Source organism: Mus musculus, chromosome 11 (genome assembly GCF_000001635.26).
Source record: "Mus musculus strain C57BL/6J chromosome 11, GRCm38.p6 C57BL/6J".
In the NCBI taxonomy this organism is placed as follows: Eukaryota; Metazoa; Chordata; class Mammalia; order Rodentia; family Muridae; genus Mus; species Mus musculus.
In genome coordinates this window covers 120,664,020-120,685,970 of record NC_000077.6, presented here as the reverse complement: position 1 = coordinate 120,685,970, position 21,951 = coordinate 120,664,020, and the positions used below count along the sequence as shown (strand labels likewise).

The window sequence follows — 21,951 nt, the reverse complement described above, 5'->3', positions numbered from 1 at the left end:
GTACTCAGATCCACTGAGGCAGAGAGCAAGAAAGCGACGAGAAGCCCCACAGACAGATGCCATTCTCTGCCCTCCATCATTTTTTTTTCTTTTTTAAAGATTTATTTATTATTATATATAAGTACACTGTAGCTGTCTTCAGACACTCCAGGAGAGGGAGTCAGATCTCATTACAGGTGGTTGTGAGCCACCATGTGGTTGCTGGGATTTGAACTCAGGACCTTCGGAAGAGCAGTCAGTGCTTTTACCCACTGAGCCACCTCGCCAGCCCGCCCTCCATCATTCTTACCCACCTTTCAAATAATGTCCCTAAGGGCTAAGCATCTGTCCCTCTCCACACAGAAGCCCTAAGGAGCATTCAGCAGGCACTGGTAGACCTAAGCATAAGTCACACAGCGACACCCCCCCCCCACCTCCAACACACAAATAGCCTACCTTTTACTGACATATGAGGTGACTAATGGGGGCCAGATGACTGGCTGGCCCTGAAACATTTCCTCTGCTGATGGACTGACTGGAAGTTTAGTGCCTACATTCCCTAACACTGAGACCCCCATCTCAGATCTTAGTGTAACCATGCTAAGGGCAGCTCTTCTTCAAAGGAAAAAACAGTTGAGCCCATGGGCAAAGGAGAAGACCCAGCCAGGCCTCGTGATCATTATGGCCCAGACAAAAAGGCAGAGTCAGAGCAGGAACTGAGCCGGTGGCCAGGAGTGAGGATACAAGGAATAGGTAAGTGTTGAGCTTGGACAGGGCAGGACAGGGAGAGTTAGAAGCCAGTATCCAAGGATCATCTAGACACGAGACACGCACCATGATCAACCCCACGTACTCAAAGGACCTGTGGGACACACATGTGGCAAACACAGCTCCAATGAGTAGGGGTCCACAGGAGTGAGCCTGGCACTGGTGGCATGGAGTAAGTCTATTACAGAAGGACTGAGCATCAGCCCACAGGCCCATGGTCCAGCTCAGGAACACTGAGCACTTATGTCCGAAGCCACAATCAGACCTCTGGCCTGTGTGCAGAGCACACTTGCCTTTGGTATTCTGCACTTCTGCCCTTGAATGTTCCCCACTCTAGAACACATTCCTGAGAGCCCAGCACTCCAGCTTCACCTGCTCCCAGAGGGCCTTGTCAGGACAGCAAAACAGATCTTAAGGAAACCACAAAGCCCAACCTGTAAGACAGGCTTCTGGCTCCACGGGATTCTCAGCTGGTTTACTCTCCATGAAAGGCCAGGCAGAACCACACAGCACCATCCACACATGTCATTGTGCAACTGTGTATTGGAACTGCCCTTACTGCCCAAGAAGATAGGCCAGGGAATAAGGGGACAGTCAGGGAAGGAAGACGAGAACACAAGAGGCTTTGCCTCCCAGATAGCAGACATGGAACACACTTCTACAAGAAGGCCATGCTGCCAGGCTACCTGACCCAGCGCAAGGGAAAGGCCAATGCAGTGCCCTGACTACAAGCCCTTGCTTGGGGCATTATAGGATAACAAATTACAATAGGGACAGAGCCCACCCGACATCAAATTATTAGACAGTGGCCAGCTTTGATGTGTGGCTTCTCCAGAGCAAGCAGGCAGATCACATTCCCCCATGCAGCATCTGAGAACAGTGTATAAACATGCCGTGTGGCCACAGGCCCAGGAAGGGGCAGCCAAAATAGCTTCCAGATCTGCCACCCCTGCCTAGCAAGCAGAACTGCCAGTCCTAGCAATGGGACTCAAGACCTCATGTACCAGTGGGTCACCATCACACCCACACAGACCTCTCAGAGCCTACTCCTTTCCCCCAGGCAAGCCTGAGCCACAGGACCTCAAGCTCCAGATGGAGAAATGCACCACCAGGTGGTGGTTAATGGCTTCTATGGAGTCTGCTTAGCCACAGGAGGGATGCCCATAGGAACAAGAGAAGGTGTGTGAGTGGTATCCAAGACCAGCAAGCCTTCCCTAGTGGGAGTCAGTGTGACTGAACAGGACACAGATGTCCCCACTGTCCCTTCAGATGCATGCCTCACTCACCACCAAGCTCACCATTCCCTTAGGGGTGGATAGTATGGACATTTGGGGCTTAAATCCTTGTGAGGACAGGGGTACTGTACACTGAGGACAAGCACTGTCTACAGCCTCTGTACATGTCACCTGTTCAGACTTGACACACAGAACTAAGACTAACACAAGTGCTGCCAAGAAAAGCCTGGCACCACCATGTTTCCAAACAGACAATGACCCACACAGGCAAGACCAGCAAAAATACCAGATCTGTGACTAGAGGTAGTCGGGCTTTTCGTGGTTTAGGTGCCCTCTGAGGATAAGCCCATGTGCTTAGAGGACTAGGAGCCAGTGGCCACAATGGCGTTCCATGTGTCCAGGTTCCATCTAGAAGGAACAAAGAAGCCCAGACAACTGAGCCTACACAAGTCCAAGGAAGGAAGTCTCTGGACTTCCACAGATAGCTACAGCCAGGAACTGAGCTGGAGCCACTGGGTACACAGACCTACTCTGAATATGGCCATAGGTTTGATCTCAGCCCCCAGAGGAGTGCTATCCTCACCCACAGTCTTCTCTATGACCTGTAATACCCTGCGAAACCCAGGAATCACCCAGCTCTCCTGAGGGTTGCAGCTAGCCACTCAGAGTTAGGAATGGCAGAGAAAGGGCTCGGTGCATACAGCAGCCAGGTGGGACACAGGGGCAGGGGCAGAGGAAGAGGACCCAGTGAAGAAAGGGGCACATCTTAGGACAGGCCAGACGGAGCCAGTAGGGTCCTCGGAGTGTCCAGTGTGCACAGTTGGCACCTCTGAGGGCAAGTCCCCTTTGCAATGAGTTCATGAACTTGACATTTTACAAAAGAAAAAAAAAAAAGAAAGAAAAGAAAGAACCCACACTGTTCCCAAACAGGCTTCAGAGAACAGCCTGGGGGTGAGCCCTGAATCCTGGGGTGTCCCAAAGCACACCCTTCAGTTCATGCCCCCGGGCTCCTCTCACCCATCTCATTTCTGTCTTACTCAATACTTCCTGGTGGCCATTCGCCTGATGTAGCCTGCTGGACTGGCCCTACTGACTACACACCCATGTGGGCTGTGTGGATAGCCGCAGGATCTCCGGACATGTGGTAAATCCTGACTCATAGCAGGAGGCACTGGTAACACTACAAAGCCCCAGGGTCCCTGTCTCTCTCCACACATTCTTAATCTCCACTTCTATAGCCTTTGGACACTGTTATTTCCATTTGTGTCTTGCTTAACCACTGAAGAAACCCTCCATCATATGACCGTAAGAAAGTGCGTAAGTCCAGCCATCAGGGTACAGGACCATGGAGCAGCCCAAAGTCAGCAGCCCCAGCTACTTTCCTGGTCCCAGAGAAGTAGACAGAAGGCCTAGCCAGTCCTGAGGCAACTAGAGATGGCCCAATCTCCAAAGGAAACTCTCCAATTTCAAATTTTCCATACGCAGTCTGGGAAGATGGCTCAGCAGCTAAGAGCTTTGTTACTCTTGCAGGGACCAGCTTTGGTCCGGCACCCACCTGGTGATTCACAAGCATCCGTTAGCTCCAGTTCCAGGAGAACTGGCTGCCTCACTGGCCTTTGTGGACACAAAGCACATATGCACATACATATATGCAGACAAGCATGAAAACCAGAAATAAATAAATCTTCAAACCAGACATGATGCTGCATGCCCTGAATCCCAGCCCTCAGGAGGCAGGGGCAGATGGAGGCAGGTAGATCCCTGAGTTCAAAGCCAGCATGATCTACAGAGTGAGTTCTATGAGAGCAAAGGCTTCACAGAGAAACCCTGTCTCAAAAAACAAACAAAACAAAAAAAAAACAAAAAAAAACCCAACATCAAAATCAATCAATTAAGCCGGGCGTGGTGGCACACGCCTTTAATCCCAGCACTTGGGAGGCAGAGGCAGGCGGATTTCTGAGTTCGAGGCCAGCCTGGTCTACAGAGTGAGTTCCAGGACAGCCAGGGCCACACAAAGAAACCCTGTCTCAAAACAAAACAAAACAAAACAAAAAAATCAATCAATCAATCATCACAGAGAAACCCCATCTCAAAAAACAAAACAAAACAAAACAAAATACCAATCAATCTTCAAAAGCCTCATACCACAAATGACAATATCATTCTAGATGTACTTAGATAAACTTATCAATAAAGTTAATTATGCTTCTTTTTATTTTTTTTCACTAACACAGTTACTAGAAAGTTCTGAAGTATGTCCATGACCAGCACAGGTGGCCTACAGGCATTCCCAGTAATCTGGGTAGGGTTGGATCAGGCCAGAAAACCACCCATGCCTTCCAAACACATATACACAAAGCATGCTTTACATACATATGACAACCTCAACAGAACCCTTTTGTGGGCTATGGGCCTCGATGCATGATCTCTGGCATCCCCACAGGCATAGCATTCTGAGTTCTTGGATGCTTCCATCTTCTAAGAAGCATCAAGGAGGAGACCAGCTTCCTGCATGTACAATTTGGCAGAAATTAAGAATACCTAAAGCCCTGGACTCACCACTTGGAACCTGCTTACCCCTCAGGTTCCCACTGATGAGACTGTTATCTCTGCTACTGAGTCTCCATCCCTCACTGTGAGACTAAAACTGCATCCACTCGGGGGCCTAAGTGGGCACCAGCTCAGGTCTGAAAGTTCAGAGCTGGAATTCATGATGCCTCACCTCTTGATCCACTGAGTCTATCTCTAAATTTATCCTGAGGGAAGAAGTAGGACTGTGGGTAGCTGAGCAGTCTACTCCAGCTCTGCTGACACAGGCCACACAGTGAGGAGCAGGGCCTGTCAGCACTGGTACAAATGGAGGCTATCCACTCAATAGACGGCAACATGCACATGCCCTAGGTTCTGTCCCCAGTACAATGAAAAAAAGGCGGGTATAAATCACCCTGTATCCAATATTCCCATGTTTAAAAGTGTCTGTAACATCCATGGACAGACCTGACAGCTGTCCTGGGCCCAGAGGCACTGGCCTCAGGGCTGCATAGTCCTCTGGATCATGCTATTACTGTCTCCACCTGCACTTCAGGTAAGAGTCAGTGCATGCTGAGGGATACAGACCCCAGGGCTTCCCCACCTCCTCCAGTCCTTCAGCTCCTCCCCAGGAGACACTACAAGACACTCTGGGCCGTTTCATCTTCATTCTCCTGTGACACAGACACACCGAAGGAGAAGCAGCTGGGGCTTTGGTGTCTTGATCCTGCAGTGAGCACCATGGCTCTGAGGTCTTTTCTCTGAGCCTTCCATCTTTCCTGACATTTCCCCACAGATACGTACTTTTCTCTGTACCACCCCTGGTGATCCTTGAGGGAAGCTGCCCGGCACCCTAACATCAAGTCTGTGTGCTCCTTCCCAGGAGACCAACAGGTTTTCCTAAGGATATGGATATGCAGAGTAAACTTGGGACCGTTCACATCCAAGTTTGTCTGTTCTGTCCTCACTCTTCCGTGACAACCTGGGAAGAGAGAATTCTAGCACAAGTAGACCTTGAAGGCGCCACTCTGTCCTCATGGGGTCCAGCTCTGCCCTCCGCTGTGAAAGCAGCAGCAGCAGCATTTCTGTTCCCAGACTGTGTATTTCACAACATCCCTTGATACAGGGCTTCTGCCTACTGTCTGGAACTAAACAAGTCTCTCAGTCAGGATCACTTAGTCCTCAGCTCTGGAAAGTTCTATACAGCAGGGCAAAGTCTGGAGTCTCTGCTCTCTGGACCTGCTTTGTAGTGAATGACTTGGCACAGAAGGCTGAACAACCCAACTGACCCTGTGCAACCTGCTCTCTGCCCTCCAAGGATATAGAGATTCTATCCCCAAAGAACTCAACCTTAAGCAGCCCATCATCGGCCAGCAGCAACATGCCAAGCCACATGCAAGCATGAGCCCAGGCCTGCGGCAATCTCAACTTCGAAGGCTGTTAGTCAATACCCACAACCACCATGAGGAGGAGCCCATGTAGCTGCAGTAGTGCTCTGGCCAGGTCACCCACACTTGTGGCTGAGGTATAAGCCTTATACTGAGGTAGCCCAAACTGCTGCTGTGTTCCTACATTCTCACAACTCCTTCTCACTGTACCTACCAGCCTACTGGCCAGTCAGCCACCCTGCCTATCTGCCTTCCTTCCTCCCTTGTTTTTTCAGACAAGGTCATACTTATACAGCTTAAGGCCTGTAACTCACTGTGTAGACCTGGCTGGCCTCAAACTCACAAACTCTGTGTCCTGAATTATGGGCATAAGCCATGTCCAGCAGAAGGATGTAGTGTGCCTGTGTGTACGTGTGTGTGTGTGTGTGTGTGTGTGTGTGTGTGTGTGTGTGACCAGTGCTCCCCACTGAAGCCCTTGTGATCCTTTCTATCCAGTCATGGCTGTCATCTCACCAGCACTCAAAGGGGATGGGCAAGGCTTAGGGTCCCTGCCCAACACTCTCCCTGACCATCGCATAGGCCTAATATTTACACAGCTGCTAACACCAGGCCTAAACTCACTTTTTTTTTTTTATTTTAGTAATTTATTTTTAGTTTATGTGCATTGGTGTTTGCCTGAATGTATGTCTGTGACATACGTCTGTATAAGGATGTCAGATTCCCTGGGACTATAATTACTGACAGTTGTGAGCTACCATGTGGGTTCTGGGAATTGAACCTAGAAAAGCAGCCAGTGCTCTTAACCACTGAGCCATCTCTTCAGTCACCTTGACTCATTCTTAAAATCCATTTCAGACAGAGCAAACACTACTCCTTCTATTCTGTTTGCTGAGATCTTGATAGTGTTGGTGGACACCCTTAATGTCAGTACTTGAGAAGCAGAGGCACACAGATCTCTGAGTTCAAGGCCAGCCTGGTCTACAGAGTGAGTTCCAGGACAGCCAGGGCTACACAGAGAGACCCTGTCTCAAAAAACAAAAAACAAAACAAAACAAAAAAATGTAGACAGACTTCCACATGTAAGAGAACTTAAAGAAAGACTATTGTGCACACTTCAGAATCACATTGAAACTACTAATCAACAAGAACCAACAGACCCAATATCAGGAAAACTCATCATATAAGGCAATGTCGCAGTACCAGGCAGTTAACAGCCTTCTGCTCACTCTAATCACGGATTCCCAAACACCAGTCTTAAACAGACATGGGGAGACACAGCCTACATCTCATCTCCTGTTGCAGCTCAGCATCAGTCCTCGGGGTCTTTTGGGTCCCCACAAAGATGGAAGCATGGCCTTGCTCTTCTTGGAGGACAAGGAGGCCAGCAGGCCAGGAAGCTGAGCTGCCAATACCTCCCAATGCTCATCTCCAGTCAGTCTTCTCAGTCAGGACCGCAAAAGCCCCGAAACGCAGGGCCCTGGCACAGTACAGGTTTCAGACCTCTGCCAGGAGGGGGCGGGGAAGAGCCTGGAGCTGCCCACCGACTCTCACCTGGTCTGTGCAAAATGGCTGAGAAGCTCCCAGAGAGTCTGTCGGGAACAGAAAGCGTCCTGCAACCTGGAGCCGTCATCCAGCTGGAACGCGATGCGAACCTGGAGAGGACAGCTGATTAGGAAGAACAGCACTATCTGAGCAGAGCCAGTCTCCAGGGGCGGACTCGCCCCACCTGAGGAGACAGGTGCTGAGGAGGGGTGTGACGCCCAAGGGCTTCCCAGGAATGCAGTACCACACTGTATGCAGGCTGCATGTGGACCTCAACCCTCCTAACACCGCGACCCTGTAATACAGCTGCTCATGCTGTGGGGACCCCAAACACAACATTATTCCACTGCTACTAACTGTAACTTCGCTACCGTTATGAGTTATAACGTAAGTGTCTGATATCTGACCCCCAAGGACATCGTGACGCACTGGACACCCGCTGGTCTAGATGCTATCAGCTGGTGGGCCAAGCTGCAACGGAGCCACAGCAAGCACCCAAGGAAGGCTGGCTGGGAAGCAACTGTCCAGCCATGGCCACACAGCAACCAGGGATCTCGGACCAGAAACATCTAGCCGGTAGGGAAATGCTACCAATAACCCCCACCAAACCCAAACCACAAATAACACAATTTAAAAAAAAAACAAAAAACAAAAAACCTGCACAATGGAAAAAAGTTTTCACTCCCAGTCCTGAATTACTCCAGTAGGAAATACAGCTCTAGCTTGATTGCTTGAGGAAGGCAGAGGATCCCAGGACTAGCTTCAACCTCTCCAGCCCTTCTCAGGCCCATGGGCAAAGCTTTGACACATCTCCCAGTCAGCCCACGGAAGTCCCATCCAATGCTCCACAGACCCAGCAGAGAGAGAGAAGTGGAGCCACTGTGCTTCCCCATTGGACACCTACTATGTTCTCAGGCCCCTCGCGGCTACGGGACACAGGCACCATCTCCAGCTTGGCATTGTTAGGCAGGTTGGCAAATCTCCACTGGAGAGAGAGGTCTAGCACCGTCCTCTGAAACCTGCAGAACAAACACAGCCATAACTGTCCTAAAGACACAGCCCCACGCCTGCTGTTCCCCTGGCTACAAGAGCAGAAAGTCAGGACCTGAAGAAACAAGAGGCAAAGTCCTGGACTAACAGGAGCTTTAGATAGGCACAGGGCTGGCAGGGATGAGGACAGGAAGAGAACAGGATGAGCTATGTGAAAAGGCAGGGGTGGACCCTGCACATACTGTAGCAGATACTGGCCAGCCCACTGACCCTCAGAAAGTTGTAGCGTGGTTGGTGGGGTGCTTGCCTAACATGCATAAGGCCTGGGTTCAATCACTAGTATTGCACAACCCTGGCATGGTGGCCCATGCCTGTCTTCCCAGTTCTCAGGCTCAGGATGAAGACACACAAGTATCAGGAGTTCAAGGTCATCTTGATTACATAGAGATCGGGCCAGCTTGGGTGTAGTAAAACCTTGCTTCATGAGAAGCCATACATAGTGGTGCAAGGGAAGAACTGCAGCAAGTTGTCCTCTGACCTGGATCTCCACAAGCATGCTGGGCACACACGTACCAAACATAACTTACGTATAAAATGTAAAGAAAAAAAGGGAAAGTTGTCTCAAGCAAGAGCAAGGTGAGTGTAACAGGCTACCCTCTGTCACTACAACTGCCAAAGCTGCTTGGCCTTAGGCAATATACACCAGCCCAAGAAACCCCATCCCTACAACTGCTGCTCGCTGCTATCCAAAGGAAAGTGGAGCAAGTATAGAAGGCAGATCCTACAAAACCACTTCTAGGACAGCCCAGCCCAATGTCCTTAGAGACATTCAGAGTGAGTCCAGACCAGTCAGTCACATTAGCCGTCACCTCTCTGCTTAAGTCCTGAGGGGTTTATGTGCAGGAAGGCCTAAAGAGAGCTCAGTGCCTCCAACCACTAAAGAGAGATCAACGTAGCCCCTCCTCCCCACACCTGGAGGACAAGGCAAGCCTGAAAGCCCCTTGGCATCCTGAACAGTGAGGCTCCAAGGCTTGCAGGGGGTTTTAAACATCTGGTTTCTCAGAAACACTAAAGAAGCAAGAGATCTGGAGGTCAGTGAAGGCTCAAGCACATACAGGAAACAGCCTCCAAGATGTCTGCCCGTCAAGACAACTCAGCCCAGACTAGAGAGCTCAATGACACTTTAGGCCACACAAGGGCAGCCTTGGACCTTGATGCGTGGCTCCTGGCATCCCCTGATGGGCCAACAGGAAACCAATACCTGCCCCTTGGAAGAGAAGGGAAAGAGGCTCCCTCAGTGCCATCATCATCGAGGAGGGGGGGGGGAAATCACCCAGGGAAGGGCCAGTCTCTACCCAACAGCCTCCTCATCCTTGACCCCCTTAGGTCCCAAGACACTTTGGGAATGAGAACTATAGGGGCTACAGTTCACATGCCCAAGAAAAGCTCCACCCACAGCTCTGACAACACAAAACTTACTAGACATGCATGGGGGAGGACAACAGGAAACGACAGAACTAGACAGATAAATCTGTGATTTTTTTTTTTTTTTTTTTTGGTTTTTCGAGACAGGGTTTCTCTGTATAGCCCTGGCTGTCCTGGAACTCACTCTGTAGACCAGGCTGGCCTCGAACTCAGAAATCCGCCTGCCTCTGCCTCCCAAGTGCTGGGATTAAAGGCGTGCGTCACCACTGCCCGGCTGTGAATTTTTAATATATGGTCCATGGTCAACCACTTTGAATATACAAAGTGACTAGCCCAACATTATAAATGCAAGACACTGTTGGAAATAAGAGTTTTCTGGACAGGACCTGTTAATAAAGCCCAAGGGTGTTTAGAAGAGCTGACAATGAGCTAGGTACAGTGGCACACCCTTAATCTCAATACTTAGGAGGCATTGGCAGGAGGATCTCTGTGAGCTCAAAGTCAGCCTGGTCTAAACAATGCTTCCAGGCCAACCAGGCCTACATAGGTTCTCACAAAAGAAAAAGGAAAGAGGAAAATGGGGAGGAGAGGTGAGGAAGAGAGAGAGAGGGAGAAACTGAGAACAAGACCACCTCATCAGCTAGTTCTCATCGGCTGACAGGGATCAGCCATGGTTGATCCGAACCCTCAACATAGGTTCAAAACCAGCAAACTGCCATAGAAAATGCTAGTGGGAACCAGGACATCAGGCCTAAGAGCTGAGAACACTGGGTGGAGAGAAGAGGCCACTCTGTTTACAGCCAGGCACCAGCCAGGGCAATGGGAGCAGTTCTTAAACAAATTACAGTCAGTGGATGGAAAGGGAGACAAGGGCAGAGCTAATGTAGTGTTGTAGAGGAACTGGCTCAAATTATAGTCATTGCTCCAACCAGACACCATTACGTGGACCATGGGCAGGTTAACAGAACAGAGCTGGCACAAAGCTTTGTGGCAGGATATTGTTAGATGGCTTGGCCACTCAAGAGCACATGTTCTGGGATTCTTAGAAGACCAGAACGGGAGCCGGAGACTGGAATGGCCTGATATAGGTATCTTTTCCAAGAAACTTCTTCCTAGAAAGCCCACACGACAGCATGGGAAAGGCCAAGAGAGTGGGCTTCTTGTGTTAGGACAATGTTGTGAAAACATGTCTCCAAGAATAAAAGCTCTACTTAAGACAGAAACCTGCATCCCTCCTATGGCCTCAGACCCGAGGACCTGGTGGAGGACTGCTCTCTTTGTACTAACACCCTGACCCAGAGACCCAGACATGGGAGGACTACAGCAGCTGGGAGGCGAACAATCCCTTTACAGCTTTCTAGCCATTCCTTTGTCCTACCAGGAATTTACACAGACAGCCAAAACCCTGCATTTGTGGGTTTAGACAGTGCTCCCCAAAAGATACATCACTGTTCTTGCCCCTAAAACCTGTGAAAATGACCTTATTTGTCACAAGTATTTATGAATGTAGGTTAAGAGAGTAAATTAAATAAGGTCACCCTGGACTAACCAGAGGACCCTAAACCCAGTGACTTGTGTCTTCGGGCCGTTTGAAGATCAAGGCAGAAGTTGTACTGATGCAGTCACAAGCCAAGAAATACCAGGACAGCCAGAAGCTGAAAGAGATGAGTCCTCTTCCCTAGAATATTCTAGAGTATAGCCACAGGGGTGGGGGTGGGGTCTTTGATCCCAGCATTGTGGAGGCAGAGGCAGAAGGCTCTCTGTGAGTTTGAGACCAGCCTGGTCTACAAAGTGAAGTCCAGGACAGTCAGGGCTACACAGAGAATCTGGGGGCGGTTGGGGGGGGGGGGTGGCACAACCATACTCTGGGCACTTTGGACTTTGCCTTCAGAACTGGGCAAGGATAAACTTCTGTTGTATTAAAGTACCTATGGGGGCGCTTCTAAGGCAGAGATAGTATGTGTTGAGAAAAGGACCAGGTAGACTGAGAAGCCCACAGCTGAGTCCAAGCAAACTCACTTCAGGTCGTATTCACTGGGGTTGAAGTCTTGCCGCCGGCATGTGTCTTCTAGTACCTGTGGGACAAATGATCGGTAAAACCTACCTCAACTGATAGTAGGCGCACTGGCCAGCCCACCAAACATCTCACTCACCAGCTCCAAGCAAACTACATGCAAATCCTGTCTACTCTCTCCCCTCCTACTGGGGACCCATTATTGACTTAATCCTCCAACTATGGCCTAGCCTGTCCACCCCTGGTCCCATGTTCTAGGCTCTGCGAGGCCTCTAGCCACAAATAATAATCTGCCTTACTGAACTTTGTGTCCACGGCCACTCTGTGGCCCGGCAGTCTTTGTGCAACTGCTGCATGACCAGAACCCTCCTCTACATGAGCGCAGCTCCAAATGGAGGTCACTCTGTATGGCCCTGCCACAGATATGAATCGTGTACGCCTTTGTAACCTAACAACAGAGGTTTAATAAGCAGGTGTAATTCATACGAGGTCACAAACAGCAACAATCAAAAGCCGTGAGTGACTTAGCAAAATTCACTTCCGGGAACACAGGCCCTAGGGTCCGGAGGGACGCCCCTGAGCTGAGCAGGAAGGAACGCCACTCTTCCCGGTGACCGAGAAGGCTGGATTCGGACAAGCGCCGAAGATTCTGGGGCTCGCAAGGCTCGACCCTGTTAGTGGGGTCCACCCCACCGTGCTCAGCAAACGCGCCTCCAAGTATCCCGCCCCGCCCCCGGGACCCAGATCTAGAGGATGGGGCGGACAGCCGCGCGAAAGGCGCTCATTGGCTGCCTCAGGCCCCGCCCACCGGGACCCGGTCCCGCCCTACCGCCCTAGGAGCAACCGCAGGGGCGGGCCCTGATGCGGCGACCCCGGGCGGCCCGCGGGTCCACCCATCCGCCCGTTCCCCACCCGGGCCGGCGGCCGCACCTGCAGCAGCACGGTGCTCGGCGTCACCTTCACCGTGTGGCGCCGCCCGTTTGGGGCCAGCACCGACACCGCGGAGCCCCCGCCGCCCGCCGGGGCCGCCATCTTCCGCTCACGTGACCGCAGCCGGCTCGCCTCAAACAACTTTATCCGCAACAGCCCGGACGCACAGCCACGCGGTCTCGGGGGCGGGGCCAACTCGCTTCCGGGCCCGCCCCCGGCGCTCTGGCTCTGCTTTGCTATTAGGCAGCCTGATGGCGTCCCGACGGCGCGGACCAAAGGCACCTCCCTGGAAGGAGCACAGTTCTGTCAGGGACATTGTTTCTTCATCCGGAGGCACGTGTTCCTGGGAACCTCCAAGCTCTGGGGGCTGCCTGCAAGAAAGCTATGCTGCCTGGGGCCAGCCTGGGGCCCACAGCTACCTGTCTGTCACCAAGTACTGGGTATGCGCACACCAGAGTTAGCCTTTGTACCTACTCCGTTAAGTACTGATCCTGCCTCCCTTCTCAAGTGTTCCTGTGATCATCATCGTCACATGGCGACAACCTTTTAGAAAAATATTTTATTGAGACTGATGTGGTAATGCAAGCCTTTAATCCCAGTATGTTGGAGGCAAAAACAGATCCCTGAGTTCAAGACCAGCCTGGTCTACAGAGCAACAGTCTTCCAGGACAACCACGGCTACCCAGAGAAACCCTGTCTTGAAAAAATAACAACAACAATAATAATAAAGTTATATTTTATGTGTTTTTTTTTTATTGTGTGTCTGTGGAAGAGCAGGTACAGGCATGCTATGGTACCTGTGTGCATTGTCAGCGAACTTGCCTGTTCCCTCCTTCCACCTTGTGGGACTGAGGGATTCATTTGAGGTTACCAGGCTTGGTGGCACTTTTACTTGCTGAGCCATCTTGTTGACTTCAGGCCCTCTCTTAGCTTGTCACCATGACTTCAAGGAGAATGCTTTGCCTATGGTCCTTGGGATTGTTGTAAAAATCTCCAAATCTGACTGGAGAAGCTGGTATACAGCATCTGTGTCACACGTGTGTATTGACAAACATGGGGAAAAGAATGGGAAGAGTTTGCGTGTTCTATGCAACCTTAGACCCTCACTGTGCTGCCCACCTTCCCGGGTCCCCTTTGGTTTTCTTCCTTTCTTTTTTACACACTAGCATTTAAAACAAAACCTCACAAACCCTCAAGTCTGTTTTCTTTCAACTGTCCCACTGTTAGAATCCTCTGGCAGAACATTTAGAGAGGTGCAGTGAGAAAAATGGACAGCCATCAAGAGATACAGATTGTTCTGAAAGTGAGCATGTGAAATTTGACCATGGTCAGGCTCAAGTTAAAGTCGGAATCCTCCATAATCAAGGTCCCTCTTTCCTTGGGTAGTAAATTAGTCAGCTATAGGCTAATTCTTTAAGACTACAATGCCATGTTTTTTTTTTTTTCTTCCCACATTTATTATGCAACAGTTTTAACACCAATTGATGAATGAGTTTTTTTTATTTATTTCCTTGACAGTTGTCCGGGCTAGTTTTATGTCAACTTGACACAAGCTAGAGTCATCGGAAAGAAGGAAACCTCAAATGAGAAAATAACTCCACAAGATCTGGCTGTGGGGCATTTTTCTTAATTAGTGATTGATGTGGGAGGGCTCAGCCCATTGTGGGTGGTGCTATCTCTTGGTAGTGGTTCTGGGCAGTGGTGGCCCACGACTTTAATCCCAGCACTCCAGCGGCAGAGGCAGGCAGATTTCTGAGTTTGAGGCCAGCCTGGTCTACAGAGTGAGTTCCAGGACAGCCAGGGCTACACAGAGAAACCCTGTGTCAAAAACCAAAAAATAAAAAAAATAAAAAATAAATAAAAAAGAGAAAAAGAAACATCTCTCTTTAAAAAAAAATCATATATATTAAATTAATGTGAATTCTGGGGTTTTCTTCTTTTTTTCTTTTTTTTTAGATTTATTTATTTATTATATGTAAGTACACTGCAGCTGTCTTCAGACACACCAGAAGAGGGAGTCAGATCTTGTTACGGATGGTTGTGAGCCACCATGTGGTTGCTGGGACATGGATTTGAACTAAGGACCTTTGGAAGAGCAGTCGGGTGCTCTTACCTGCTGAGCCATCTCACCAGCCCTTCTTTTTTCTTTTTTTAGGTTTTCTTTTTTAATATTTTATATGTGGCCAGACAGTGGTGGTGCATGCCTTTAATCCCAGTACTTGGGAGGCAGAGACAGGCAGATTTCAGAGTTCCAGGACAGCCAGGGCTACACAGAGAAACCCGATCTCAAAAAAACAAAAACAAAAAAACATATATATATATATATATATGTGTGTGTGTGTGTGTGTGTGTGTGTGTGTGTGTGTGTATAATATGTGTGGAAGTTTTGCCTGCAAGCATGTCTGTATATCACATGCATTCCCTTGGTTCCAGTAGAGGCCAGAAGTAGGTATCAAATCCCTTGGAACTGGAGTTATAGATAGCTATGAGCTACCATGTGGGTGCTGGGACTTGAACCTGCAACACCTGGAAAAACTGCCAGTGCTCTTAACCACTGAGCCATCTCTCTAGCCCCTCATGCCTTTTTTTTTTTCCATTTCATTGTAGGGTTTGAGTATTGTTTCTTTCGTGCTTAAATTGACCTAAATTTAGTCATTATGACTGCCTTCACGCTGGCTGCTGTGCTTCTTGTGAGGAGTAACTTTAAATTCTTTGTGTTTGTCTCTGTTGTTTTGTTTTATATAAGGTTTCCTGTAGCCTAAATGGCCTTTTATTGTTGATCCTGCCTCCACAGCATGACTGCTGGGATTACAGGCATGTGCCACCATCATTGACTGTCTCACCCTGTATAGACCAGGCTGACTTTGAACTGGTTGCCTCCAAGTGCAAAGATGACAGCTGCTAAACAGCATATCTGACCCAAACAAACAAACAAACCAACAAAAAAGAATTCTTACGACTCTGCCAGAGGACCTGAGTTTGATTCCCAGCACCTATATCAGGACGCTCACAACTCTCTGTAACTCAAGATCCAAGGATCCAACACCCTGTTCTGGCCTTTGATGGTACCAGCAAGCATATGGCTTATACTTACACACATACACACATACACACATACACACACATACACACTTACACATATGCACACATTCACACAAACATATGTACACATTCACACACATATATGCACACATTCACACACACATACACACATTCACACACATAGACACAAGCATACACATACACATGCAAATAAATAAATGTAAAGAGTAAGTTGGATGCATTGTACTTCTTTGACACTGAATACTTCTTTAATGCTTACTTCCTAGGGACAAGGACATTTTCTAATACATAGAATATGAACTAGGACTAGGCTTGGAGGTGCACTTGGGAGGCAGAGACTGGGAGATCTCTACATTTGAAATCTTGCAATGTGGTCTACATAGTGAGTTCTAGGACAACCAGGACTAGAAAGACCCTGTCTCAAAAGATAGAAATAAAAAATAAAATAAAGAAATCTGCATCTTTCAATACAAGGTCTCTTCCGCAGTGAGAATGTTCAGTTATAGTGCTCTTTTAAAATTTTCTGTTTTAAGAGATGTTGCAAGAATAGAGCTGTAGATTATATTTGCAAGATCTGGAGTTTGAACCCTAGCACTACAAAAGAAAAAATTTTTAAAATTTTTTAAAAAAAGCATTTCAGAGCTTTAACAACATCATCACAATCAACAATAAGAGGTGTACAACCAGGCACAGTGGCTCAAACCTCCCAGCATGTGGGAGGCTGAGGCAAGAGGGTTGTCATGTGTTTGCCATCTGCCTGAAATACACTGTGAGGCCCCGGGAGTCTGGGCTGCAGAGTGAGGCTTTAGAGTAAGAAAGCAAAGCTGAATTGGTACAATGAGCCATACACGCACAACATCTGAATTCAAAGTCCAGAACCCAGTGTGGAGTCAGAGAACAGACTCCCAAAACAACTTCTACCCTCATGAGCGCATGATGCAGGGCATGCACACACCAGCTGTGGTAGCACTTGTCTGTAATCCCAACACTTGAGAGGCAAAAGCAGGATTAAATCTGAGGGTGACCTCAGCTATACAGCAAGTTCTAGACAGCCATATAGGAAGACCCTGCACAATCAAAAACAAAAGCAGTGGTGGCCTTTTGTCCCAACACTTCAGAGGCAGAGACAGGCAGATCTCTAAGGTCGAGGACAGCCTGGTCTACAGAATGAGTTCTAGACCTTCAGAGCTACACAGAGAAACCCTGTCTTGAAAACAAAACAGGAAAAAACAACCCCCCCAAAATAAAATTAAAACAACAGCAACAAGCCGGGCTGTGGTAACATATGCCTTTAATCCCAGCACTTGAGAGGCAGAGGCAGACGGATTTCTGAGTTCAAGGCCAGCCTGGTCTATAAAGTGGGTTCCAGGACAGCCAGGGCTATACAGAGAAACCCTGTTTCGAAAAAACAAAACAAAACAAAACAAAACAAAAAAACAAAAAATAACAACAACAACAACAAACAAACAAACAAACAACAAAGACAAAGGCTGGTGTTGTGGCTTAGTTGTTTGGGTGCTTATTCAGCATGCATAATACCCTAGTTTCAAATTCTTGTATCACAATGATACATGCCTGTTATCCCAGCACTCAGGAGATGGAGATAGGAAGGTCAGAAGTTCAAGGCCACCCTCCATGGCATACCATGTTGAGGCCAGCTAAAATACATAAGACCCTGTCTCAGAGAAAGAAACAAAGAGATTAAAGATATCTTTATAGTTATTTTTGTCCTTTGACTATATCTCACTAGAGAAGGAAAACACAGAATATTATGTTCTAAAGTTTGATGCAGTGAGTAGTGTGCACCTGTCATCTCCACTAGCTACTTGAGGGACTAAGATAGAAAAATCATTTGATCCTGGGAGCTAAAAGCCACTCTCAACAGCACAGTGAGACCCCACTCATCTGAAATAAGAAAATGCAATAAATATTAGGGAAAAGCTAATTTTTTTCCACAGTTAGGTCAGGGTGATATATGATGGTTCTCCAAAGAAACAAACTCTTGAGAAGCAAAGGCAGAAAGTCACTACAAGTCTGAAGCCTCTATGGGCTTCTAGTGGCCTTTAGGCCAGTTAGGAATATAGAGGGAGACCTTGTCTTAAAACAGACAAAAGCAAACACCTAACAGGTGTGGACATTGACTTTGGAGGGTACTGACCGTAAGGACCTGCTGTTGTCTGTAAGTGGGAGAGCTAGGAGAGCCCTCGGTGGTATTTATCTGCACTGTGACAGTTAGACAGCAAGGGACTCAGAGGCTGCTGCTTCAAGTCCTGAAATCTAAAGGCTTAGAGCCAGATGTTCTACCACTGGCAAAGAACAGAAGTTGGGCATCCCAGGTCAAGAAGAAAGAAAAAGCTGAGCTCTGTGGCACACACCTTTGACCCCAGGACTTGATCATGGAGACATCACGTCTTTTCTTCATTAAATATGCCTAATGGCCAGACAGTGGTGGTGCATGCCTTTAATCCCAGCACTTAGGAGGCAGAAACAGGCAGATCTCTGAGTTTGAAGGCAATCTGGTCTACAGAGTGAGTTCCAGGACACCCAGGCCTAAACAGAGACCCTGTCTCAAAACACACACAGACATACACAGACACAGACACATAGACATACACAGAGACATACACACACATACACATACACAGAGACACACACACATACACACAGACACACAAACACATACACACAAACAGACACACACAGACACAGAGACACACACACGAGTTTGTTTTTTTGTTTTTTGGGGTTTTTTTGGTTTTTTGTTTTTGTTTTTTGTTTGTTTGTTTTTTTCGAGACAGGGTTTCTCTGTATAGCCCTGGCTGTCCTGGAACTCACTTTGTAGACCAGGCTGGCCTTGACCTCAGAAATCTGTCTGCCTCTGCCTCCCAAGTGCTGGGATCAAAGGCGTGAGCCACCACGCCCGGCTGAGTTTTAAGTTTTTAGGGGTCAGACTACAAGATAGTCAACCCACTGCTTAGTGATCTGCTCAGCTTTGGGTGTCTCATGTGAGAGAAGAGGCCTTCTCCCAGCTACTGCAAGAAGGACGCACCTGAGAGGGACCTGCTCCTCAGCTCTCTCTGCCTTTAACCGCTTTAACTACTCCTGAGAATGAATCTAACATCCTTTTGGAGGACACCTTCCTTCTGCTGCTGGCCCATCTCCCTCCTCCTTCCTCCTGCCAGCAGCTAGACAGCTGTTCCAAAGATCTGCTTTGAATTAAAGTGGTATGGCCCTTTAAGAGAAGCATCCACAGCCTCCAGCGCTGAAAGGTTCCCAGTAGCAAAATCTGAGAGTTTGTTTCTGTCTCCCCAGAGGCCACTTGCAAGCCTGCCGGAGGATCACAGGGTTGGGAAGAGGGAGCTGGAGGTCACATGACAGCCGGCCTCATTGGCCTGTAGAGTCTATTGCTTCAGGCACCTGGGGGCCAGCAACTGGACAGCTGAGGGCTTGGTACCAGCCTGCAGCTCTTAGGACATCCCTAGCAGCTTTGTCCATTCAGAATCAAGGCTATATACTAGGTATCTCAGGGTACTCCAGAGGCACCCCAAGAAGTTCCACAGATAAGCAGCAACCCCTCTCCAGCTTGGGAACGCATCTACCCTAGTGAGCCTCCACTTAGCCCTTGTCACTGCAAGCCAGCATCCAGCAGGGTCCCCCCCACTGGTCTGTCTGCTGGGGAAGGAAATGGGCTAGGGCAGGTCTTAGCTGCAGAGGTCCTGGTAGGAACAAGTCCTGTAGAAACATCAGTAAGGGCCAAAGCAGGTAAGTGCTCTAAGCTGCTAACTCTGGGTCACCCATACTGGTTCATCATTGAGGGGCTGTAGGGCTTCAGTCTCAGGACTCTCATGCTCCCAGTGAAGGATCAGCAACACAGCCTTTCTGCCAACTGACCACAAAGCTACTCCAAGCTGCCTACAGAGCCAGGCGTGGTGGCGCACGCCTTTGATCCCAGCACTCTGGAGGCAGAGGCAGGCGGATTTCTAAGTTCGAGGCCAGCCTGGTCTACAGAGTGAGTTCCAGGACAGCCAGGGCTACACAGAGAAACCCTGTCTTGGGAAAAAAAAAAAGCTGCCTACAAAAGGCCACCCGTTTTCCAGGAGCCAGAGCTGAAAGTCTCTGAGAGCTCAGTTTCCAACAACTAGCTGAAAAACCTGCCATCCTTGGTGAGTTTCTTTCCTCCGGCCAAGAGGAAATAAGCTAATGAATACCGGTACAGATATGAAAACTTCGGGAAAACTAAAAGAGGCTTAGTTTCAGGGTCTTCCTGGCTCTGAGCTCCAGCTCAGACAAAGAGGTGGGTTCGTAGCTATCTTCAGAGCTTCCCTTCAGGGCAGGCTACAGGACATGAGGCTATCCTGCCCAGATTTCTTGCTCACTTGGACCTCAGAGGCCAGCAGCTGGAGTGCAGAACAGCCCAGATGGCCATGTGAAGCCTGGTGGCTGAGACCAGCATATAACAGCTGGGCCCCAGACAGCAGAAGGTAGCAGCTGGAACATGGAGCCGGGGAAGAGTGCAGGCTGGGGGCTGGGAATAGATACAGGGAGGAGGCCAGTCCCACATCCGGGCAAGGGAATTGGGTCCAGAGCTGTTGGATGTGCTAGTCCCTGCTGGCCCAGCTCTCTAACCAGGTCATTCATCTGTTGGTTCCCACAGAAGGTCTCAGATGGGACTCATGCAGCACCATCTGCCTCTGCCACACGCTCCTCCTTCAACACAGACCTCAGCTCTTTCCTGAAATGTTCCATCTTGGGTCTTTCCCAGGAAGGGCTCTGCCTGCCTAGGTAAGGGCTGTAACTCCTGGTACTTAACTCTATATTTATCCATCCTTCTCCCCAGAACCCAGAACAAAACCCTGAACTCCTATCCTGTTCTTGAGGTATTGTTCTGAAAACGCACAGTGCCCTGATCCAGGCCCCCTTACTACTGGGCACACGCTAGATCTGAGCTAGGCAGATGCTTCCACCACCAGCTCTAATGGGAGGCAGGCAAGAACAACAGGCAGAGCCAGGCAGTGCATATCCCGATAAGGCAGTGGAGCAGCCAAGAATGGGGCAGGGCACAGCCCTTGCCTAGTAACTGATGTGTTGAGCATCTACAAGGGTAACTCTGAGGGGCCACCCTAGCAAGGTGGCTTGTAACATTGTCCCAAGTCTAACTCACCCTCACAGTCTACAACCTTCCTGTACATGGGACCTCAGACCACACTATTCCCTGAGGTACCACCAATACCCACCATAACGGCTGTTGTCTATCATCACATGTTCATTGAGACTGCATCCTGCCCCTGGCATCCTATCTCACTTGGTGTGCACAGCGAAGCAGGTACTTTATAGGAAAGGAACTGCAGCTCAGAGACCCATATGCTGGCAGTGGTAGAGCCAGGATTCCAATAGAGAAAGAAGCTCCCTACCTCTACCCCCACCTCTGTTTGATACCCAACTATGAGAAGAATTGATAAGAACACCAGCCTGTGCTACTCCATCCAACTGTTCACCTGGGTTCATGCTTGGTCCAGGTACTCTTGTCCTGTACCAAGCTGATGTCAAACTTGGTGGTTTGTGTTTGTTTTGAAGCAAGGTCTCCTAGAGCATATATCAAAGGCTGGCCTTGAAATCCTAATCCTTTCATCTACTTCCCAGGTGTGCATCAGTATTCCAATTTTTGGACTTTTTTTTTTAAGATTTATTTATTTATTTATTTATTTATTTATGTTAGGCATATGAGTACACCACCATTGCTCCCTTCAGACACACCAGAATAGGGCATCAGACCCCGTTACAGATGTTGTGAGCCACCATGTGGTTGCTGGGAATTGAACTCAGAACCTCATGAAGAGCAGTCAGTGCTCTTAACCTCTGAGCCATCTCTCCAGCCCCTTTTTGGACTTTTTTAAGAGGTAAAATTCAAGTAGCAGGGACCTAATCCTTTGAAGTGTTGCAACTCCACAACATTTATTAGACCTACAATGTGTGCATCCATCCCCACAGTAGACCTACAATGTGTGCATCCATCCTTACAGTAGACCTACAATGTGTGCATCCATCCTTACAGTTTCAGACTGTCTTCATCACCCCCAAAGACACAAAC

The 21,951-nt window shown here is 48.8% G+C and overlaps 1 protein-coding gene across 9 annotated transcripts in view; it reads right to left on the bottom strand.

The window, feature by feature from the left end:
* Aspscr1 (alveolar soft part sarcoma chromosome region, candidate 1 (human)) overlaps window positions 1-12,998 on the bottom strand; it is a 36,475-nt gene extending 23,477 nt beyond the window's left edge. For 2 of the 9 annotated variants that reach the window (NM_026877.2, NM_001363055.1), the window contains exons 1-4: window positions 12,801-12,998; window positions 11,876-11,931; window positions 8,346-8,460; window positions 7,451-7,551 (exon numbers count right to left, since the gene is read on the bottom strand). In NM_026877.2, coding sequence (NP_081153.1) covers window positions 7,451-7,551; window positions 8,346-8,460; window positions 11,876-11,931; window positions 12,801-12,902 — 374 coding nt within the window. In that variant the 5' untranslated portion in view covers window positions 12,903-12,998. Of the gene's footprint in view, window positions 1-7,450; window positions 7,552-8,345; window positions 8,461-9,277; window positions 9,311-11,875; window positions 11,932-12,169; window positions 12,636-12,800 lie in introns of those variants that run through there. The other 7 variants (NM_198223.2, NM_001164224.1, XM_006534086.4 and 4 more) reach the window with 6 other exon arrangements.
* Window positions 12,999-21,951: the final 8,953 nt, after the last annotated feature.